The following is a 16,921-nucleotide window of genomic DNA, read 5'->3' on the forward strand; positions in this document are numbered from 1 at the left end:
AGTTGCCTTGATAATCGCCCTATTACTGGTAACGTTTGAAAAACTCCAAAGTGTACCATCCGGCATGAATGTACTTGACACTCTCATGGTTTAAGGATGTGAGTATATGATAACACTTTTATGATTATACTTATAACATTGTGACGATGTGTTCTCGTAGTATATCATTCGGTTGGTCTGTTCAACACCATTGTTCCGTTCACAATGTGCTCTCGTTGTTGCCGGCGTCCTTGCTACTTTAACAATGTTCTATGACCAGGAAAATGGGATCATCATGCAACACATGAGCTAGCCTTAGAAGGCGAGACTAAGACCCTATTTTGTATTTATGTTTCCACACATGCATGTGAGTTTTCCTCTGAATCTCACATTCAAGAAGCATAGCAATTTCTAGCATAGAAATGTAAACATTAGTTATAAACATGGAAATAGATTGTTGATGCAGATCGCAGGCATTGCATGTGCGTTGGATCTTGTGCCCGGGATAGTGCCATGTTGTAGAGACGTGTCTCATCGACTCCGTCGATGATGAAATGCAGGCTCCCAAAGATGGAAACCCGGCCCTCGAAGAGGAGAGCAATGTGGTCAAGGCAATCCGCGGCGTTGGCGATGAAGCTCAGGGTCCAAAGGATCCCAACTTATTATGCTCGCCGGAAGTCGGGGGTTGTAGGCCCTCCAGATTGTTTTGCGTGGATGTCGCCTTTCACGGTCAGCGATCTCCCTTTCCTCTTTCATTGGTCCCATTTGTACATGCGTGTGTCATGTGTTCACTTCGGCTCTCAACTACCCACCAATGTTTCTCTTGCCTTGGCCCACCTATCCATGTGTGAGTACTCTGCTTGGTTCTTGCATATCATTTTCGTAGCCCTACAAATCAAGGGGAGGACGAGAAAAGTGTTGTCTGCATTGGTTGTGTGTGTCGCTTGGTGCTTTGCACGGTGTGTCTACTTCGCAGGGCGTTACATACTACAGTTCAGCCTTGAGCTGCAATGCCGCACAACCCAACAACCCTCACCACACGCTTCTTAGGGTGACCATACACACACCACAACCGTTGCAGAGATTGTGAGATACAGTACTTCTATGAAATTGTTAGTTGAATGGAACGTCTGCGTGGCCGGGAAGTACATCAGGCGTTATTAAAATTCTTGCACTAGACGTACGTTTGGGGCTCATGGAGTCCATATAAAACTTAAAATAGAAGATGAGTACCAAGCATTGTTTGGACTCCGAATTAAATTACTTAAGATCAGTTAATTATTCTTAGTTCTGTTTATTATACGACCATATGGTTAGCTAAGTTGTCTTAATCAACTTATAATGTCCGTGTTGCCCTCCTAGTACCTACAAGCGGCACATCTAATCATTTTATATTGGCATGCTACAACGATTCTTATATGTATTCTCTATAGGTACCCATAATTTTCTTGCGGGGTAGGTACCGACAAATATGTAAATCAAGAATCTAAAACTTAATGTTACACTCCAAATTCTTATACATGCATTGCATAGACGACAACAAACTTATATATTTCGTCCCCCCGTGCTCGCGCCCAAACGCTATAAAGATACATATGAATATCATTGATAGAAAAATACGTCAACATCACCGTGCAAGCACTTCCAGCTAGGTCTGTTTGATTTATACCACCATCCTCACACCAGACGTTAAGTACCTTTGATTTATAACATCCGCCCACTAGACGTACTTCACCACTACGTTGGAGACCTTCTTCATCATTTATAGTTAAATACATGCATGGAACTATATAAGACACCCAATTTCATTCGTAGAAACAAAGCAGAGCACACATTGCACACTAGTACTCGCAAGCAATCCATCAAATATACTATGGCCATCTCAAAAGCTTTGATCATTGGCCTCCTCGGATGCCTTTGCTTCTACAGTTCGGTCCTAGCAGCTCGCGAGATCAATGATGACTTATCGATGGTGGCAAGGCATGAGAGCTGGATGATGCAGTACAACCGTGTGTACAAAGACACTACTGAGAAGGCATACCGATTTGAGGTCTTCAAGGACAATGTCGGGTTCATCGAGTCGTTTAACGCCGAGAATCACAAGTTCTATTTGGGCATCAATCAGTTCACCGACCTCACCAACGATGAGTTCAAGGGGACAAAGGCTAACAAGGGGTACAAACCAAGCTTGCAACGGGTTCCTACCAGATTCAGGTACAAGAATCTAAGTCTCGATGCACTTCCGGCAACCGTAGATTGGAGGACCAAAGGTGCAGTCACTCCCATCAAGGACCAGGGCCAATGTGGTGAGTATATTAAGGATAATATGTATTGCATATATGTTTATTTTTTAGAATGTCGTCTGATAGTATCTACTAAAACATAACCATGCGTAGGTTGTTGTTGGGCATTTTCTGCGGTCGCTGCTACAGAGGGCATCGTTAAACTCAAAACTGGCAAGCTTATCTCACTGTCAGAGCAAGAGTTGGTGGATTGTGATGTCCATGGTCAAGACCAAGGTTGTGAAGGAGGTCTCATGGATGATGCCTTTAAGTTCATAATCAAGAATGGTGGTCTCACCACCGAGTCCAACTACCCATATACCGCGGCAGATGACAAGTGCAAGAGTGGAACCAATGATGCCGCAACCATCAAAAGCTATGAGGATGTTCCAGCCAACAATGAGGGAGCGCTCATGCAAGCCGTCGCAAGTCAACCTGTCTCGGTAGCTGTAGATGGAGGAGATATGACGTTCCAGTTTTACAAAGGTGGAGTAATGACGGGATCATGTGGCACTGATCTAGACCATGGAATTGCAGCTATTGGTTATGGCAAGACGAGCGATGGCACAAAGTATTGGTTGTTGAAGAACTCATGGGGAACAACATGGGGCGAGAACGGATATTTACGAATGGAGAAGGACATTACCGACAAGAGGGGCATGTGTGGCCTTGCGATGGAGCCTTCTTACCCCACTGCATAGAAGAAGTGCCATACGCCGCATATCCTCCTATGCGAAAAAAATATTACATAATTGCACACGTCCACTTTAATTAAGTATAGTTTCTATGTGTATCTAAATTATGTACAAACATATGTGTTGTATAGTATTTCATGTTCCATGAGTTCAATGAATACAATGTAAATTATGCCACATATATAAAGATTGAAGAATTTGTGTTAGCTATATCATTCAGAGACTGTTAATTGTGCCGCCTCTTTTGCCTTCATGCATACATAATGAACTACTCCCTCAGTTCCCAAATATAAGTCTTTTTTAGAGATTACACTATAAAGACCACATTCGGATGTATATAGGCTCCTTTTAGAGTATAGGTTCACTAATTTTGCTCCATATGCAATCTACATTGAAATCTCTAAAAAGACTTATATTTAGGATCAGAGGAAGTATTTGACTAGTTCTTATTTTTATGATAATCTTGGAACCATATAAATAATATGTGAAAATGGTGGAGTTGATTTATAAATAAATGTTGAAGCGTGGAGGTGGAACAACATGATGAATGTCAATTCGTAAATCTTGAGGAAATGAATTATGATGGAACATTCTCTCTCCCAATTGTTACTGTCCTGGTCGTTCAACCCACAACACCAACCAGACCAGAGATAGCTTTTCTTTCCCCTCTCACAAGGCGACTAGGGAAAGCCTGTCTCCCCTCGATCTCCGCCGGTGAGTCCGTGGATTTGTCTCCCATCCACCTGCCGCTCCGGCGGTCGGTGACGGGGAGGGGGTTTCTGGTGCCTCAGTTCCGCCTAGCAGATAGGTACGGTTTTATTCCTCGCAGGGGCGGCGTTTGGACGGATGACGACACTTCTTCTTTGAGTCAGTTTTCCGGGCTTTGATCCTCCTCAAGTTCGTCTGTTGGGATGGATTAGACGGAACTCCGGCATAGATTCCTGTCAGCTTTCGGGGCGGCGAGGTTAGGGTTTCTCGCCATGCGTATCCAACGGCGATATTTGGTGTCAAATTATTCAGATCGATTTAAGGATTCAACGGCGACGATTGCGGCTCCGGGACACTGGTCAGGCCGGCTCCGATATGGCCCAGACAAGGGGCATGTGCACGAAGACGTCCGGTTGTTATCGACAAGGTCAGACCGGCACCGGTATGGGAACGGCGACAGTAGTGCGTCAGTGGCTCGTTCTGGCGGAGGCAATGGTTGTTCGGTGGTCCATAGACCTCAATGTAATTTTTATTATGTTTGAGGTATTTTGTAATTCTGATGAATCTTTATAACAGATCTGATCTTTTCGCAAAAAAAAAAAAGAACCCCACAACGCCAGGCGCATGCTTCCTGCATACATGTACTAAAATCCAACAAACTAAAAGTTGTGCTTTCGTAGAGTTGCAGTAGTATGCAAAGCACTGGCGCGTTCAAGGTCCCGTCGTGAACATTGATGTTATGTTTGTGCTGTGAGGTTCCAAACGTGGACAAGCCAGTTTACCAGCAAATTTGTAGCGCTGTGCAACTCTCGGTGCCGAGGCTTGCTGTGGGCACCTCGAGCCCGTGCTGTGGTGGAAGAAGGCGAATATTGAAGAGGCACGAGCCCTGCCTGACGCCACGCAGGTGTCGTGGAGCAGCCCGCCGAAGCTCCGAGTTACGAGTGCTCTTCCGATGGCTGACACGCCGGCCGAGCCAGTTGGGTTCTGGCGACTCCGGCTGACTCGGTGTCCAGCCTACTCGTTGTACACGGAGAGCATTGTCGCTCAGCACGGTCGGTCGGGGCATGTGGTGGATGTGTTCTCTTCGCAGAGCGCCTCAAGTTGCTGGTGTTAGCCAGGGTAGTTATGGAGTCTGTATTCTTGTATTGTATACGGCTTAGGTAGCTTTGACCGTGCAGCAGTTTTGTTGAGTAGTGCTGCACGTCGGTCGGTAGTGGCACACCCACGATCCCGCTCGGCTGCGGCCAGCGCCCTGTATAACTCTGCAGCCTCGAGCATAATCGATGTGTGTTGAATCCTATTTTCTTCCTCCCTCGCAACATGGTATCAGACGCCTCGGACCCGCTTCCGCCACCACCATGGATGACAACCCTGTCCTCTCTCCCCGCTCCTCTGTCCACGGCGCTGCCGATGTTCTCGACGCGGCTGCTGGCGTCCTCAACGCCGAGCCGCTTCAGCAGGCTGCTCCCGTCGCCCAGCCCGTCGCCCCACCTATCCTTCCACCTCCCCTGTCGGTTTCCTCCGCCATCCTCCAAACCGTCGATATTCGCCGCCACGTTCCTGTCGCCCTGGATCTCCTCGCCGGCAACTACTCTCAGTGGAGGCGTCACTTTGATACGGTGCTCGGCATGTTCGGGCTCGACGCGCACGTCGACGCCACCACGGCGGTCCCTCGCCCCCGTGATCCTGAGTGGTAGATGGCGGACCACACCGTTGTCCACTGGCTGTACTCCACGATCTCGCCGGAGCTCCAGGAGGCGGTCATGCATCCCGAGGATACCGCCTTGGCCGTGTGGCGCGCTCTCGACGACATCTTCCGCAACAATCAGCTGGCGCGCGCCGTGTACATCGACGCCGAGTATCACGCCGTCGTCCAGGGGGACATGACCGTGATGCAATACTGCACCCGGCTCAAGAGCTTCGCCGATCAGCTCCGCGACCTCGGCCAGCCGGTGACGGATCCTCGTCAGGTTTTCCATCTCGCCTACGCGGTCTTAACCGCCAGTATCACTCTGTGATCCCCCATATCACCTCCCAGGATCCGCTGCCCTCGTTTCTTCAGGTGCGCTCATTCCTTCTCTTAGAGGAACACCGCGCTGCGCAGACCGCTCGTCTGCAGTCTGCCCACGCCCTTTGGGCTGGTCGTGGCTCTCCTTCATCGCCGGCCCCAGCTCCGGCTCCGGATCCCGGCAACAACAACAGCGCGCGCGGACGCGGGTGTGGTCGCCGCCGCGGCTGTGGCAACGGCGCCGCTCCTGCTTCTCCAGCTGCACCGGCGCCCCGCGCGCCCATCTGCCCCGCTCCGACGCCGGGTGCCAACTCCTGGACGGGCCTCATCCAAGCCTGGCCGATGCAGTGGTGCGCCCCAGGCACCGGTGTCCTCGGACCCCGGCCGGGCACGATGCATCAACAGGCTATGTTCGCCGCTCCCTACGGCGCTCCGGGCGGCGCGCCTCCTGGCTATGGCGCCACCAGCGGGCCTCCGCCCGTCTACGGCCCGCCTCCCTCCTACGGGTCCCCAGGCGCCAGTCCGTCCACCGTGCCACCACCGGCGTGGGACATACAGTCGCTGCAGGCAACGCTCCACAGCGCCTCCGCGGGGCCGTCTTCATCAGGCACTTCCGGCGAGTGGTACCTCGATTCCGGCGCCTCTGCCCTCATGTCTTCGAACCCTGGTAATCTTCACTCTCTTCGCCCCTTTCACTCGCCCTATCAAATCATTGTGGGTAGCGGAGCTCACCTCCCCGTCACCCACATCGGCGACGGTGCTCTCATCACGGGTGTTGGAAATATGCCATAGAGGCAATAATAAAAGCATTATTATTATATTTCCTTGTTCATGATAATTATCTTTTATTCATGCTATAATTGTATTATTCAGAAATCGTAATACATGTGTGAATACATAGACCGCAATACGTCCCTGGTGAGCCTCTAGTTGACTAGCTCGTTGGTCAACAGATAGTCATGGTTTCCTGACTATGGACATTGGATGTCATTGACAACGGGATCACATCATTAGGAGAATGATGTGATGGACAACACCCAATCCTAAGCATAGCACAAGATCGTGTAGTTCGTTTTGCTAGAGTTTTTTCAATGTCAAGTATCTCTTCCTTAGACCATGAGATCGTGTAACTCCCGGATACCGTAGGAGTGCTTTTGGGTGTACCAAACGTCACAACATAACTGGGTGACTATAAAGGTACACTACAGGTATCTCCGAAAGTGTCTGTTGGGTTGACACGGATCGAGACTCGGATTTGTCACTTCGTATGACGGAGAGGTATCTCTGGGCCCACTCGGTAATGCATCATCATAATGAGCTCAAAGTGACCAAGTGCTTGGTCACGGGATCATGCATTACGATACGAGTAAAGTGACTTGCCGGTAACGAGACTGAACGAGGTATTGGGATACCGACGATCGAGTCTCGGGCATGTAACGTACCGATTGACAAAGGGAATGGTATACGGGGTTGCTTGAATCCTCGACATCGTGGTTCATCCGATGACATCATCGAGGAGCATGTGGGAGCCAACATGGGTATCCAGATCCCGCTGTTGGTTATTGACCTGAGAGCCGTCTCGGTCATGTCTGCATGTCTCCCGAACCCGTAGGGTCTACACACTTAAGGTTCGGTGATGCTAGGGTTATTAGGAAGACTTGTATGTGAATACCGAATGTTGTTCGGAGTCCCGGATGAGATCCCGGACGTCACGAGGAGTTCCGGAAGGGTCCGGGGGTAAAGATTTATATATGGGAAGTTGTCAAACGGACACCGGAAAGTTTCGGGGGCATATCGGTATTGTACCGGGGCCACCGAAAGGGTTCCGGGGGTCCACCGAGAGGGGCCACCCCTTCCGGGGGGCCACATGGGCTGCGTGGGGCAGGAGCCAGCCCCTGGAGGGCTGGGCGCCCCCCCTTTGGGCCCATGCGCCTAGTGTTGGGGGGAACCCTAGAGGGGGCGCCCCCCTTTGCCTGGGGGGCAAGTCCCCCCTCCCTGGCCGCCGCCCCCCCTCTAGATCCCATCTAGAGGGGCCGGCCCCCCTTGCCCCTTCCCCTATAAATAGAGGGGTGAGGGGAGGGCTGCACACACAAGCCAAGGCGCAGCCCCTCCCCTCCCCAACACCTCTCCTTCTCCGTCACGAGCTTGGCGAAGCCCTGTCGGAGTGCTGCTTCTCCACCAACACCACGCCATCGTGCTGCCGGTGGAGCTGTCTTCCTCAACCTCTCCTTCCTCCTTGCTGGATCAAGACGGAGGAGACGTCGCCCGTACCGTACGTGTGTTGAACGCGGAGGTGCTGTCCGTTCAGCACTTGGTCATCGGTGATCTGAATCACGTCGAGTACGACTCCATCATCACCGCTCCCTCGAACGCTTCCGCACGCGATCTACAAGTGGTATGTAGATGCAAACTCAGTCCCTTGACTCGTTGCTTAGATGAACTCATAGATGGATCTTGGTGAAACCGTAGGAAAAATTTTAATTTTCTGCAACGTTCCCCAACAGTGGCATCATGAGCTAGGTCTATGCGTAGTTCTCTATTGCACGAGTAGAACACAATTTTGTTGTGGGCATAGATCTTGTCAACTTGCTTGCCGCTACTAGTCTTATCTTGCTTCAGCGGTATTGTGGGATGAAGCGGCCCGGACCAACTTTACACATGCGCTTACGTGAGACCGGTTCCACCGACTAACATGCACTAGTTGCATAAGGTGGCTGGCGGGTGTCTGTCTCTCCCATTTTAGTTGGAGCGGATTCGATGAAAAGGGTCCTTATGAAGGGTAAATAGAAGTTGACAAAAAGTCACATTGTGGTTATTCGTAGATAAGAAAACGTTCTTGCTAGAACCCAATTGCAGCCACGTAAAAGATGCAACAACAATTAGAGGACGTCTAACTTGTTTTTGCAGCAATTGTCATGTGATGTGATATGGCCAGAAGTTGTGATGAATGATGAATGATATATTGTGATGTATGAGATCATGTTCTTGTAATAGGAATCACGACTTGCATGTCGATGAGTATGACAACCGGCAGGAGCCATAGGAGTTGTCTTTATTTTTGTATGACCTGCGTGTCATTGAAGAACGCCATGTAAATTACTTTACTTTATTGCTAAACGCGTTAGCCATAGAAGTAGAAGTAGTCGTTGGCGTGACAACTTCATGAAGACACGATGATGGAGATCATGATGATGGAGATCATGGTGTCATGCCGGTGACAAGATGATCATGGAGCCCCGAAGATGAAGATCAAAGGAGCTATATGATATTGGCCATATCATGTCACTACTTTATATAATTGCATGTGATGTTTATTATGTTTTTTGCATCTTGTTTACTTAGAACGACAGTAGTAAATAAGATGATCCCTTATAATAATTTCAAGAAAGTGTTCCCCCTAACTGTGCACCGTTGCTAAAGTTTGTCGTTTCGAAGCACCACGTGATGATCGGGTGTGATAGATCCTTACGTTCACATACAACGGGTGTAAGACAGATTTACACATGCAGAACACTTAGGGTTAACTTGACAAGCCTAGCATGTACAGACATGGCCTCGGAACACAGAGACCGAAAGGTCGAACATGAGTCGTATGGAAGATACGATCAACATGGAGATGTTCACCGATGATGATTAGTCCGTCTCACGTGATGATCGGACACGGCCTAGTCGACTCGGATCGTGTAACACTTAGATGACTAGAGGGATGTCAAATCTGAGTGGAAGTTCATTAAATAATTTGATTAGATGAACTTAATTATCATGAACTTAGTCTAAAACTTTTGAATAATATGTCTTGTAGATCAAATGGGCAACGCTCATGTCAACATGAACTTCAACGCATTCCTAGAGAAAACCAAGCTGAAAGATGATGGCAACAACTATACGGACTGGGTCCGGAACCTGAGGATCATCCTCATAGCTGCCAGGAAACAATATGTCCTAGAAGGACCGCTAGGTGACGCTCCCGTCCCAGAGAACTAAGACATTATGAATGCTTGGCAGTCTCGTGCTGATGATTACTCCCTCGTTCAGTGCGGCATGCTTTACAGCTTAGAACCGGGGCTCCAAAAGCGTTTTGAGCAACACAGAGCATATGAGATGTTCGAGGAGCTGAAACTAGTTTTCCAAGCTCATGCCCGGGTCGAGAGATATGAAGTCTCCGACAAGTTTTATAGTTGTAAGATCGAGAAAAATAGTTCTGTCAGTGAGCATATACTCAAAATGTCTGGGTTGCACAACCGCCTGTCCCAGCTGGACATTAACCTCCCGGATGAGGCGGTCATTGACAGAATCCTTCAGTCGCTCCCACCAAGCTACAAGAGCTTCGTGATGAACTACAATATGCAGGGTATGGTGAAGACCATTCCTGAAGTATTTTCAATGCTGAAGTTGGCAGAGGTTGAAATCAAGAAAGAACATCAAGTGTTGATGGTCAATAAGACCACTAAGTTCAAGAAGGGCAAGGGTAAGAAGAACTTCAAGAAGGACGGCAAAGATGGTGCCGCGCCCGGTAAGCCAGTTGCCGGGAAGAAGTCAAAGCATGGACCCAAGCCTGAAATTGAGTGCTTTTATTGCAAGGGGAAGGGTCACTGGAAGCGGAACTGCCCCAAATACTTAGCAGACAAGAAGGCCGGCAACACTAAAGGTATATTTGATATACATGTAATTGATGTGTACCTTACCAGTACTCGTAGTAACTCCTGGGTATTTGATACCGGTGCCGTTGCTCACATTTGTAACTCACAGCAGGAGCTGCGGAATAAAAGGAGACTGGCGAAGGACGAGGTGACGATGCGCGTCGGGAATGATTCCAAGGTCGATGTGATCGCCGTCGGCACGCTACCTCTACATTTACCTACGGGATTAGTTTTAAACCTCAATAATTGTTATTTAGAGCCAAGTTTGAGCATGAACATTGTATCTGGATCTCGTTTGATGCGAGATGGCTACTCATTTAAATCCGAGAATAATGGTTGTTCTATTTATATGAGAGATGTGTTTTATGGTCATGCCCCGATGGTCAATGGTTTATTCTTAATGAATCTCGAACGTAATACTACACATATTCATAGTGTGAATACCAAAAGATGTAAAGTTGATAACGATAGTCCCACATATTTGTGGCACTGCCGCGTTGGTCACATTGGTGTCAAGCGCATGAAGAAGCTCCATGCTGATGGACTTTTAGAGTCTCTCGATTATGAATCATTTGACACATGCGAACCATGCCTCATGGACAAGATGGCCAAGACTCCGTTCTCCAGAACAATGGAGCGAGCAACCAACTTGTTGGAAATCATACATACCGATGTGTGCGATCCAATGAGCGTTGAGGCTCGCGGAGGATATCATTATGTTCTCACTCTCACTGATGACTTGAGTAGATATGGGTATGTCTACTTGATGAAACACAAATCTGAGACCTTTGAAAAGTTCAAGGAATTCCAGAATAAAGTAGAGAATCAACATGACCGAAAGATAAAATTCTTACGATCGGATCGTGGAGGAGAATATTTAAGTCACGAATTTTGTACACACTTAAGAAAATATGTAATCGTTTCACAACTCATGCCGCCTGGAACACCTCAGCGTAACAGTGTGTCCGAACATCGTAATCGCACTCTATTGGATATGGTGCGATCTATGATGTCTCTTACCGATTTACCGCTATCATTTTGAGGATACGCTCTAGAGACAGCTACATTCACTTTAAATAGGGCACCGTCTAAATCCGTTGAGACGACACCGTATGAATTATGGTTTGGGAAGAAACCTAAGCTGTCGTTTCTAAAAGTTTGGGGATGCGATGCTTATGTCAAGAAACTTCAACCTGAAAAGCTCGAACCCAAGTCGGAAAAATGCGTCTTCATAGGATACCCTAAAGAAACCATTGGGTATACCTTCTACTTAAGATCCGAGGGCAAGATCTTTGTTGCCAAGAACGGATCCTTTCTAGAAAAAGAGTTTCTCTCGAAAGAAGTAAGTGGGAGGAAAGTAGAACTCGATGAAGTACTACCTCTTGAACAGAATAGTAGTGCAGCTCAGGAAAATGTTCCTGTGATGCCTACTCCAACTGGAGAGGAAATTAATGATGATGTTCAAGGTACTTCTGATCAAGTTGCTACTGAACTTCGTAGGTCCACAAGGACACGTTCCGCACCAGAGTGGTACGGCAACCCTGTCCTGGAAATCATGTTGTTAGACAACGGTGAACCTTCGAACTATGAAGAAGCGATGGCGGGCCCAGATTCCAACAAATGGCTTGAAGCCATGAAATCCGAGATAGAATCCATGTATGAAAACAAAGTATGGACTTTGACTGACTTGCCCGATGATCGGCGAGCGATAGAAAACAAATGGATCTTTAAGAAGAAGACGGACGCGGATGGTAATGTCACCATCTATAAAGCTCGACTTGTCGCTAAGGGTTATCGGCAAGTTCAAGGGATTGACTACGATGAGACTTTCTCTCCCGTAGCGAAGCTTAAGTCCGTCCGAATCATGTTAGCAATTGTCGCATACTATGATTATGAGATATGGCAGATGGACGTCAAAACGGCATTCCTTAACGGGCATCTTAAGGAAGAACTGTATATGATGCAGCCGGAGGGTTTTGTCGATCCTAAGAATGCTAACAAAGTATGCAAGCTCCAGCGATCCATTTATGAGCTGATACAAGCATCTCGGAGTTGGAACATTCGCTTTGATGAGATGATCAAAGCGTTTGGGTTTATGCAGACTTACGGAGAAGCCTGCGTTTACAAGAAAGTGAGTGGGAGCTCTGTAGCATTTCTCATATTATATGTAGATGACATACTCTTGATGGGAAATGATATAGAATTCTTGGACAGCATTAAGGCCTACTTGAATAAGTGTTTTTCAATGAAGGACCTTGAAGAAGTTGCTTATATATTAGGCATCAAGATCTGTAGAGATAGATCGAGACGCCTCATAGGTCTTTCACAAAGCACATACCTTGATAAGATTTTGAAGAAGTTCAAAATGGATCAGTCTAAGAAGGGGTTCTTGCCTGTATTGCAAGGTGTGAGATTGAGCTCGACTCAATGCCCGACCACGGCAAAAAATAAAGAAGAGATGAGTGTCATCCCCTATGCTTCAGCCATAGGATCTATTATGTATGCCATGCTGTGTACCAGACCTGATGTAAACCTTGCCGTAAGTTTGGTAGGAAGATACCAAAGTAATCCCGGCAAGGAACACTGGACAGCGGTCAAGAATATCCTGAAGTACCTGAAAAGGACAAAGGACATGTTTCTCGTTTATGGAGGTGACGAAGAGCTCGCCGTAAAGGGTTACGTCGACGCTAGCTTCGACACAGATCTGGATGACTCTAAGTCACAAACCGGATACGTGTATATGTTGAATGGTGGAGCAGTAAGCTGGTGCAGCTACAAGCAGAGCGTCGTGGCGGGATCTACATGTGAAGCGGAGTACATGGCAGCCTGGGAGGCAGCGCATGAAGCTATTTGGGTGAAGGAGTTCATCACCGACCTAGGAGTCATACCCAATGCGTCGGGGCCGATCAAACTCTTCTGTGACAACACTGGAGCTATTGCCCTTGCCAAGGAGCCCAGGTTTCACAAGAAGACCAGGCACATCAAGCGTCGTTTCAACTCCATCCGTGAAAATGTTCAAGATGAAGACATAGATATTTGCAAAGTACATACGAATCTGAATGTCGCAGATCCGTTGACTAAACCTCTCTCACGAGCAAAACATGATCAACACCAGAACTCTATGGGTGTTCGATTCATCACAATGTAACTAGATTATTGACTCTAGTGCAAGTGGAAGACTGATGGAAATATGCCCTAGAGGCAATAATAAAAGCATTATTATTATATTTCCTTGTTCATGATAATTGTCTTTTATTCATGCTATAATTGTATTGTCCGAAAATCGTAATACATGTGTGAATACATAGACCACAATACGTCCCTGGTGAGCCTCTAGTTGACTAGCTCGTTGGTCAATAGATAGTCATGGTTTCCTGACTATGGACATTGGATGCCATTGACAACGGGATCACATCATTAAGAGAATGATGTGATGGACAAGACCCAATTTTAAGCATAACACAAGATCGTGTAGTTCGTTTTGCTAGAGTTTTTTCAATGTCAAGTATCTCTTCCTTAGACCATGAGATCGTGTAACTTCCGGATACCGTAGGAGTGCTTTGGGTGTACCAAACGTCACAACGTAACTGGGTGACTATAAAGGTACACTATAGGTATCTCTGAAAGTGTCTGTTGGGTTGACACGGATCGAGACTGGGATTTGTCACTCCGTATGACGGAGAGGTATCTCTGGGCCCACTCAGTAATGCATCATCATAATGAGCTCAAAGTGACCAAGTGCTTGGTCACGGGATCATGCATTATGGTACGAGTAAAGTGACTTGCCGGTAACGAGACTGAACGAGGTATTGGGATACCGACGATCGAGTCTCGGGCATGTAACGTACCGATTGACAAAGAGAATAGTATACGGGGTTGCTTGAATCCTCGACATCGTGGTTCATCCGATGACATCATCGAGGAGCATGTGGGAGCCAACATGGGTATCCAGATCCCGTTGTTGGTTATTGACCTGAGAGCCGTCTCGGTCATGTCTGCATGTCTCCCGAACCCGTAGGGTCTACACACTTAAGGTTCGGTGACGCTAGGGTTATTAGGAAGACTTGTATGTGAATACTGAATGTTGTTCGGAGTCCCGGATGAGATCCCGGACGTCACGAGGAGTTCCAGAAGGGTCCGGAGGTAAAGATTTATATATGGGAAGTTGTCAAACGGACACCGGAAAGTTTTGGGGGCATATCGATATTGTACCGGGGCCACCGGAAGGGTTCCGGGGGTCCACCGGGAGGGGCCACCCCTCCCGGGGGGCCACATGGGCTGAGTGGGGCAGGAGCCAGCCCCTGGAGGGCTGGGCGCCCCCCCTTTGGGCCCATGCGCCTAGGGTTGGGGGGAACCCTAGAGGGGGCGCCCCCCTTTGCTTGGGGGGCAAGTCCCCCCTCCCTGGTCGCTGCCCCCCCTCTAGATCCCATCTAGAGGCGCCGGCCCCCCTTGCCCCTTCCCCTATAAATAGAGGGGTGAGGGGAGGGCTGCACACACAAGCCAAGGCGCAGCCCCTCCCCTCCCCAACACCTCTCCTTCTCCGTCCCGAGCTTGGCGAAGCCCTGTCGGAGTGCTGCTTCTCCACCAACACCACGCCGTCGTGCTGCCGGTGGAGCTATCTTCCTCAACCTCTCCTTCCTCCTTGCTGGATCAAGACGGAGGAGACGTCGCCCGTACCGTACGTGTGTTGAACGCGGAGGTGCTGTCCGTTCAGCACTTGGTCATCGGTGATCTGAATCACGTCGAGTACGACTCCATCATCACCGCTCCCTCGAACGCTTCCGCACGCGATCTACAAGTGGTATGTAGATGCAAACTCACTCCCTTGACTCGTTGCTTAGATGAACTCATAGATGGATCTTGGTGAAACCGTAGGAAAAATTTTAATTTTCTGCAACGTTCCCCAACAGCGGGTACCTCTCCTGTCCAACTACGCAATGTCCTCGTTTCACCTTCTCTCATCACGAACCTACTTTTTGTTCGTCAAATTTGTCGCGATAACCCTGTCTCTATCGAGTTTGACAAGTTTGGTTTCTTTGTCAAGGATCTTTGAACCAAGGAGGTGATTCTCCAATGTGACTCGGACGGTGATCTCTATCCCGTTCGGCGTCCCTCGCTTGCTCCTCGTCATGCCTTTGCCGGCCTCGCCGACTCCAACCTATGGCACCATTGTCTTGGACATGCCTCGCTTCGTCCCATCGGCGACTACCTCTCTGTTGGGTACAGCAAGTCCGCGCCTCACTCATGCCGTGCTTGTCGTTTGGGCAAACATGCCCGTCTACCTTTTAGTCATTCTTCCAGCAGTAGCATGTTTCCTTTCCATGTTTTGCACCTTGATGTATGGACATCTCCGGTTGTAAGCATATTTTGGGTATGAATTCTATTTGGTTGTGCTAGATGATTATACTCATTACGTCTGGACCTTCCCACTCAAGCGAAAATCTGATGTGCTTCCGGTTCTGTTAGACTTCTATGCCTATGTGAAGACGCAGTTCCAGCTTCCCGTTTTCTCTCTTCAGACAGATAATGGCCGTGAGTTTGATAGCGCTGTTGTTCGCTTAATCCTAGCTCGTCATGGCACACACCTCCGCCTATCCTGCCCTTACACAATCCAGCAAAACGGAAAGGCAGAGCGCATCTTGCGTACGCTCAACGATATCATTCGTGCTCTTTTGTTCCATGCGTCCATGCCTGCTCGGTTCTGGGCTGAAGCCCTAAGCACTGCCACGTACTTAATCAACCTCCGGCCATGCCATGCTACCACACCTTGCACCCCACACGAACTTCTCCTCGGGGTTGCTCCTGACTACTCCTTACTCCGAGTTTTTGGGTGCTTGTGCTACCCTAATCTCACTTCCATGGCTAAACACAAACTCGATCATCGGTCGCTCGCGTGTGTGTTCCTTGGATATCCACCCGACCACCGTGGATACCATTGTTTCAACCCCATTTCGCGTCGTGTCATTACCTCTCGCCATGTCTACTTCCACGAGACGGTCTTTCCTTTCGCTACACCATCACCCTCTAATACCGCCGCTCCGCCACCGCCTGCGATTGCTCCGTCCATTTTGCAGGTGCCCGTGTTTGATGAGCGGGCTCGCGGTCGTGCCCCATGTGCGCCTTCGCATGTGGCCACTGGATCTCCATTGGGCAGCTCAGCCGTGCGCATGCAGCACGCGCGATCGGCGCGTTCAAACTCCCCCGCTCGATCCCCATCCAGCAGCTCGGAGTCTTCGCCGCCCGGTGCGCCCGCCATGCAACGGCATGCAGCCGCTGATGCGGCGATCGACGGCCCAGGCGTGCGCGCCTCTGTTGATGGCTCTTCGCCTTCCCCGCCCGTACGCCCAACGTCGAGCATCTCCACCGCGTCGTCGTCCCCTGCTTCTCCGCCCCCTGTGCCACGGCGCATGGTGACGCGTGCCCAGACTGGCGCTCTTCGTCCAAATCCGCGCTACCACGACACCAGCCTCGTCGCCGCTACTTCATCTGATGCGGTCTCGCCTGTTCCCTCGTCGGTCCGTGCTGCTATTCGCGACCCGCGTTGGCTTGCTGCCATGCGCGACGAGTTTGAAGCCCTTGTGCGCAACAGCACATGGGAGCTGGTGCCTC

General features: G+C 49.1%; 1 protein-coding gene across 1 annotated transcript; it reads left to right on the forward strand.

Moving 5' to 3' along the window:
• The first annotated feature begins 1,799 nt into the window (after positions 1 to 1,799).
• Positions 1,800 to 2,962, forward strand: LOC119322671 (senescence-specific cysteine protease SAG39-like). The gene is made up of 2 exons (XM_037596158.1): positions 1,800 to 2,285; positions 2,376 to 2,962. Exons 1-2 carry the CDS (start codon positions 1,853 to 1,855, stop codon positions 2,960 to 2,962), a joined length of 1,020 nt encoding a protein of 339 aa, XP_037452055.1. The 5' UTR covers positions 1,800 to 1,852.
• The last annotated feature ends 13,959 nt before the right edge of the window (positions 2,963 to 16,921 follow it).

This window comes from Triticum dicoccoides, chromosome 6B, assembly GCF_002162155.2.
Source record: "Triticum dicoccoides isolate Atlit2015 ecotype Zavitan chromosome 6B, WEW_v2.0, whole genome shotgun sequence".
Classification (NCBI taxonomy): domain Eukaryota; kingdom Viridiplantae; phylum Streptophyta; class Magnoliopsida; order Poales; family Poaceae; genus Triticum; species Triticum dicoccoides.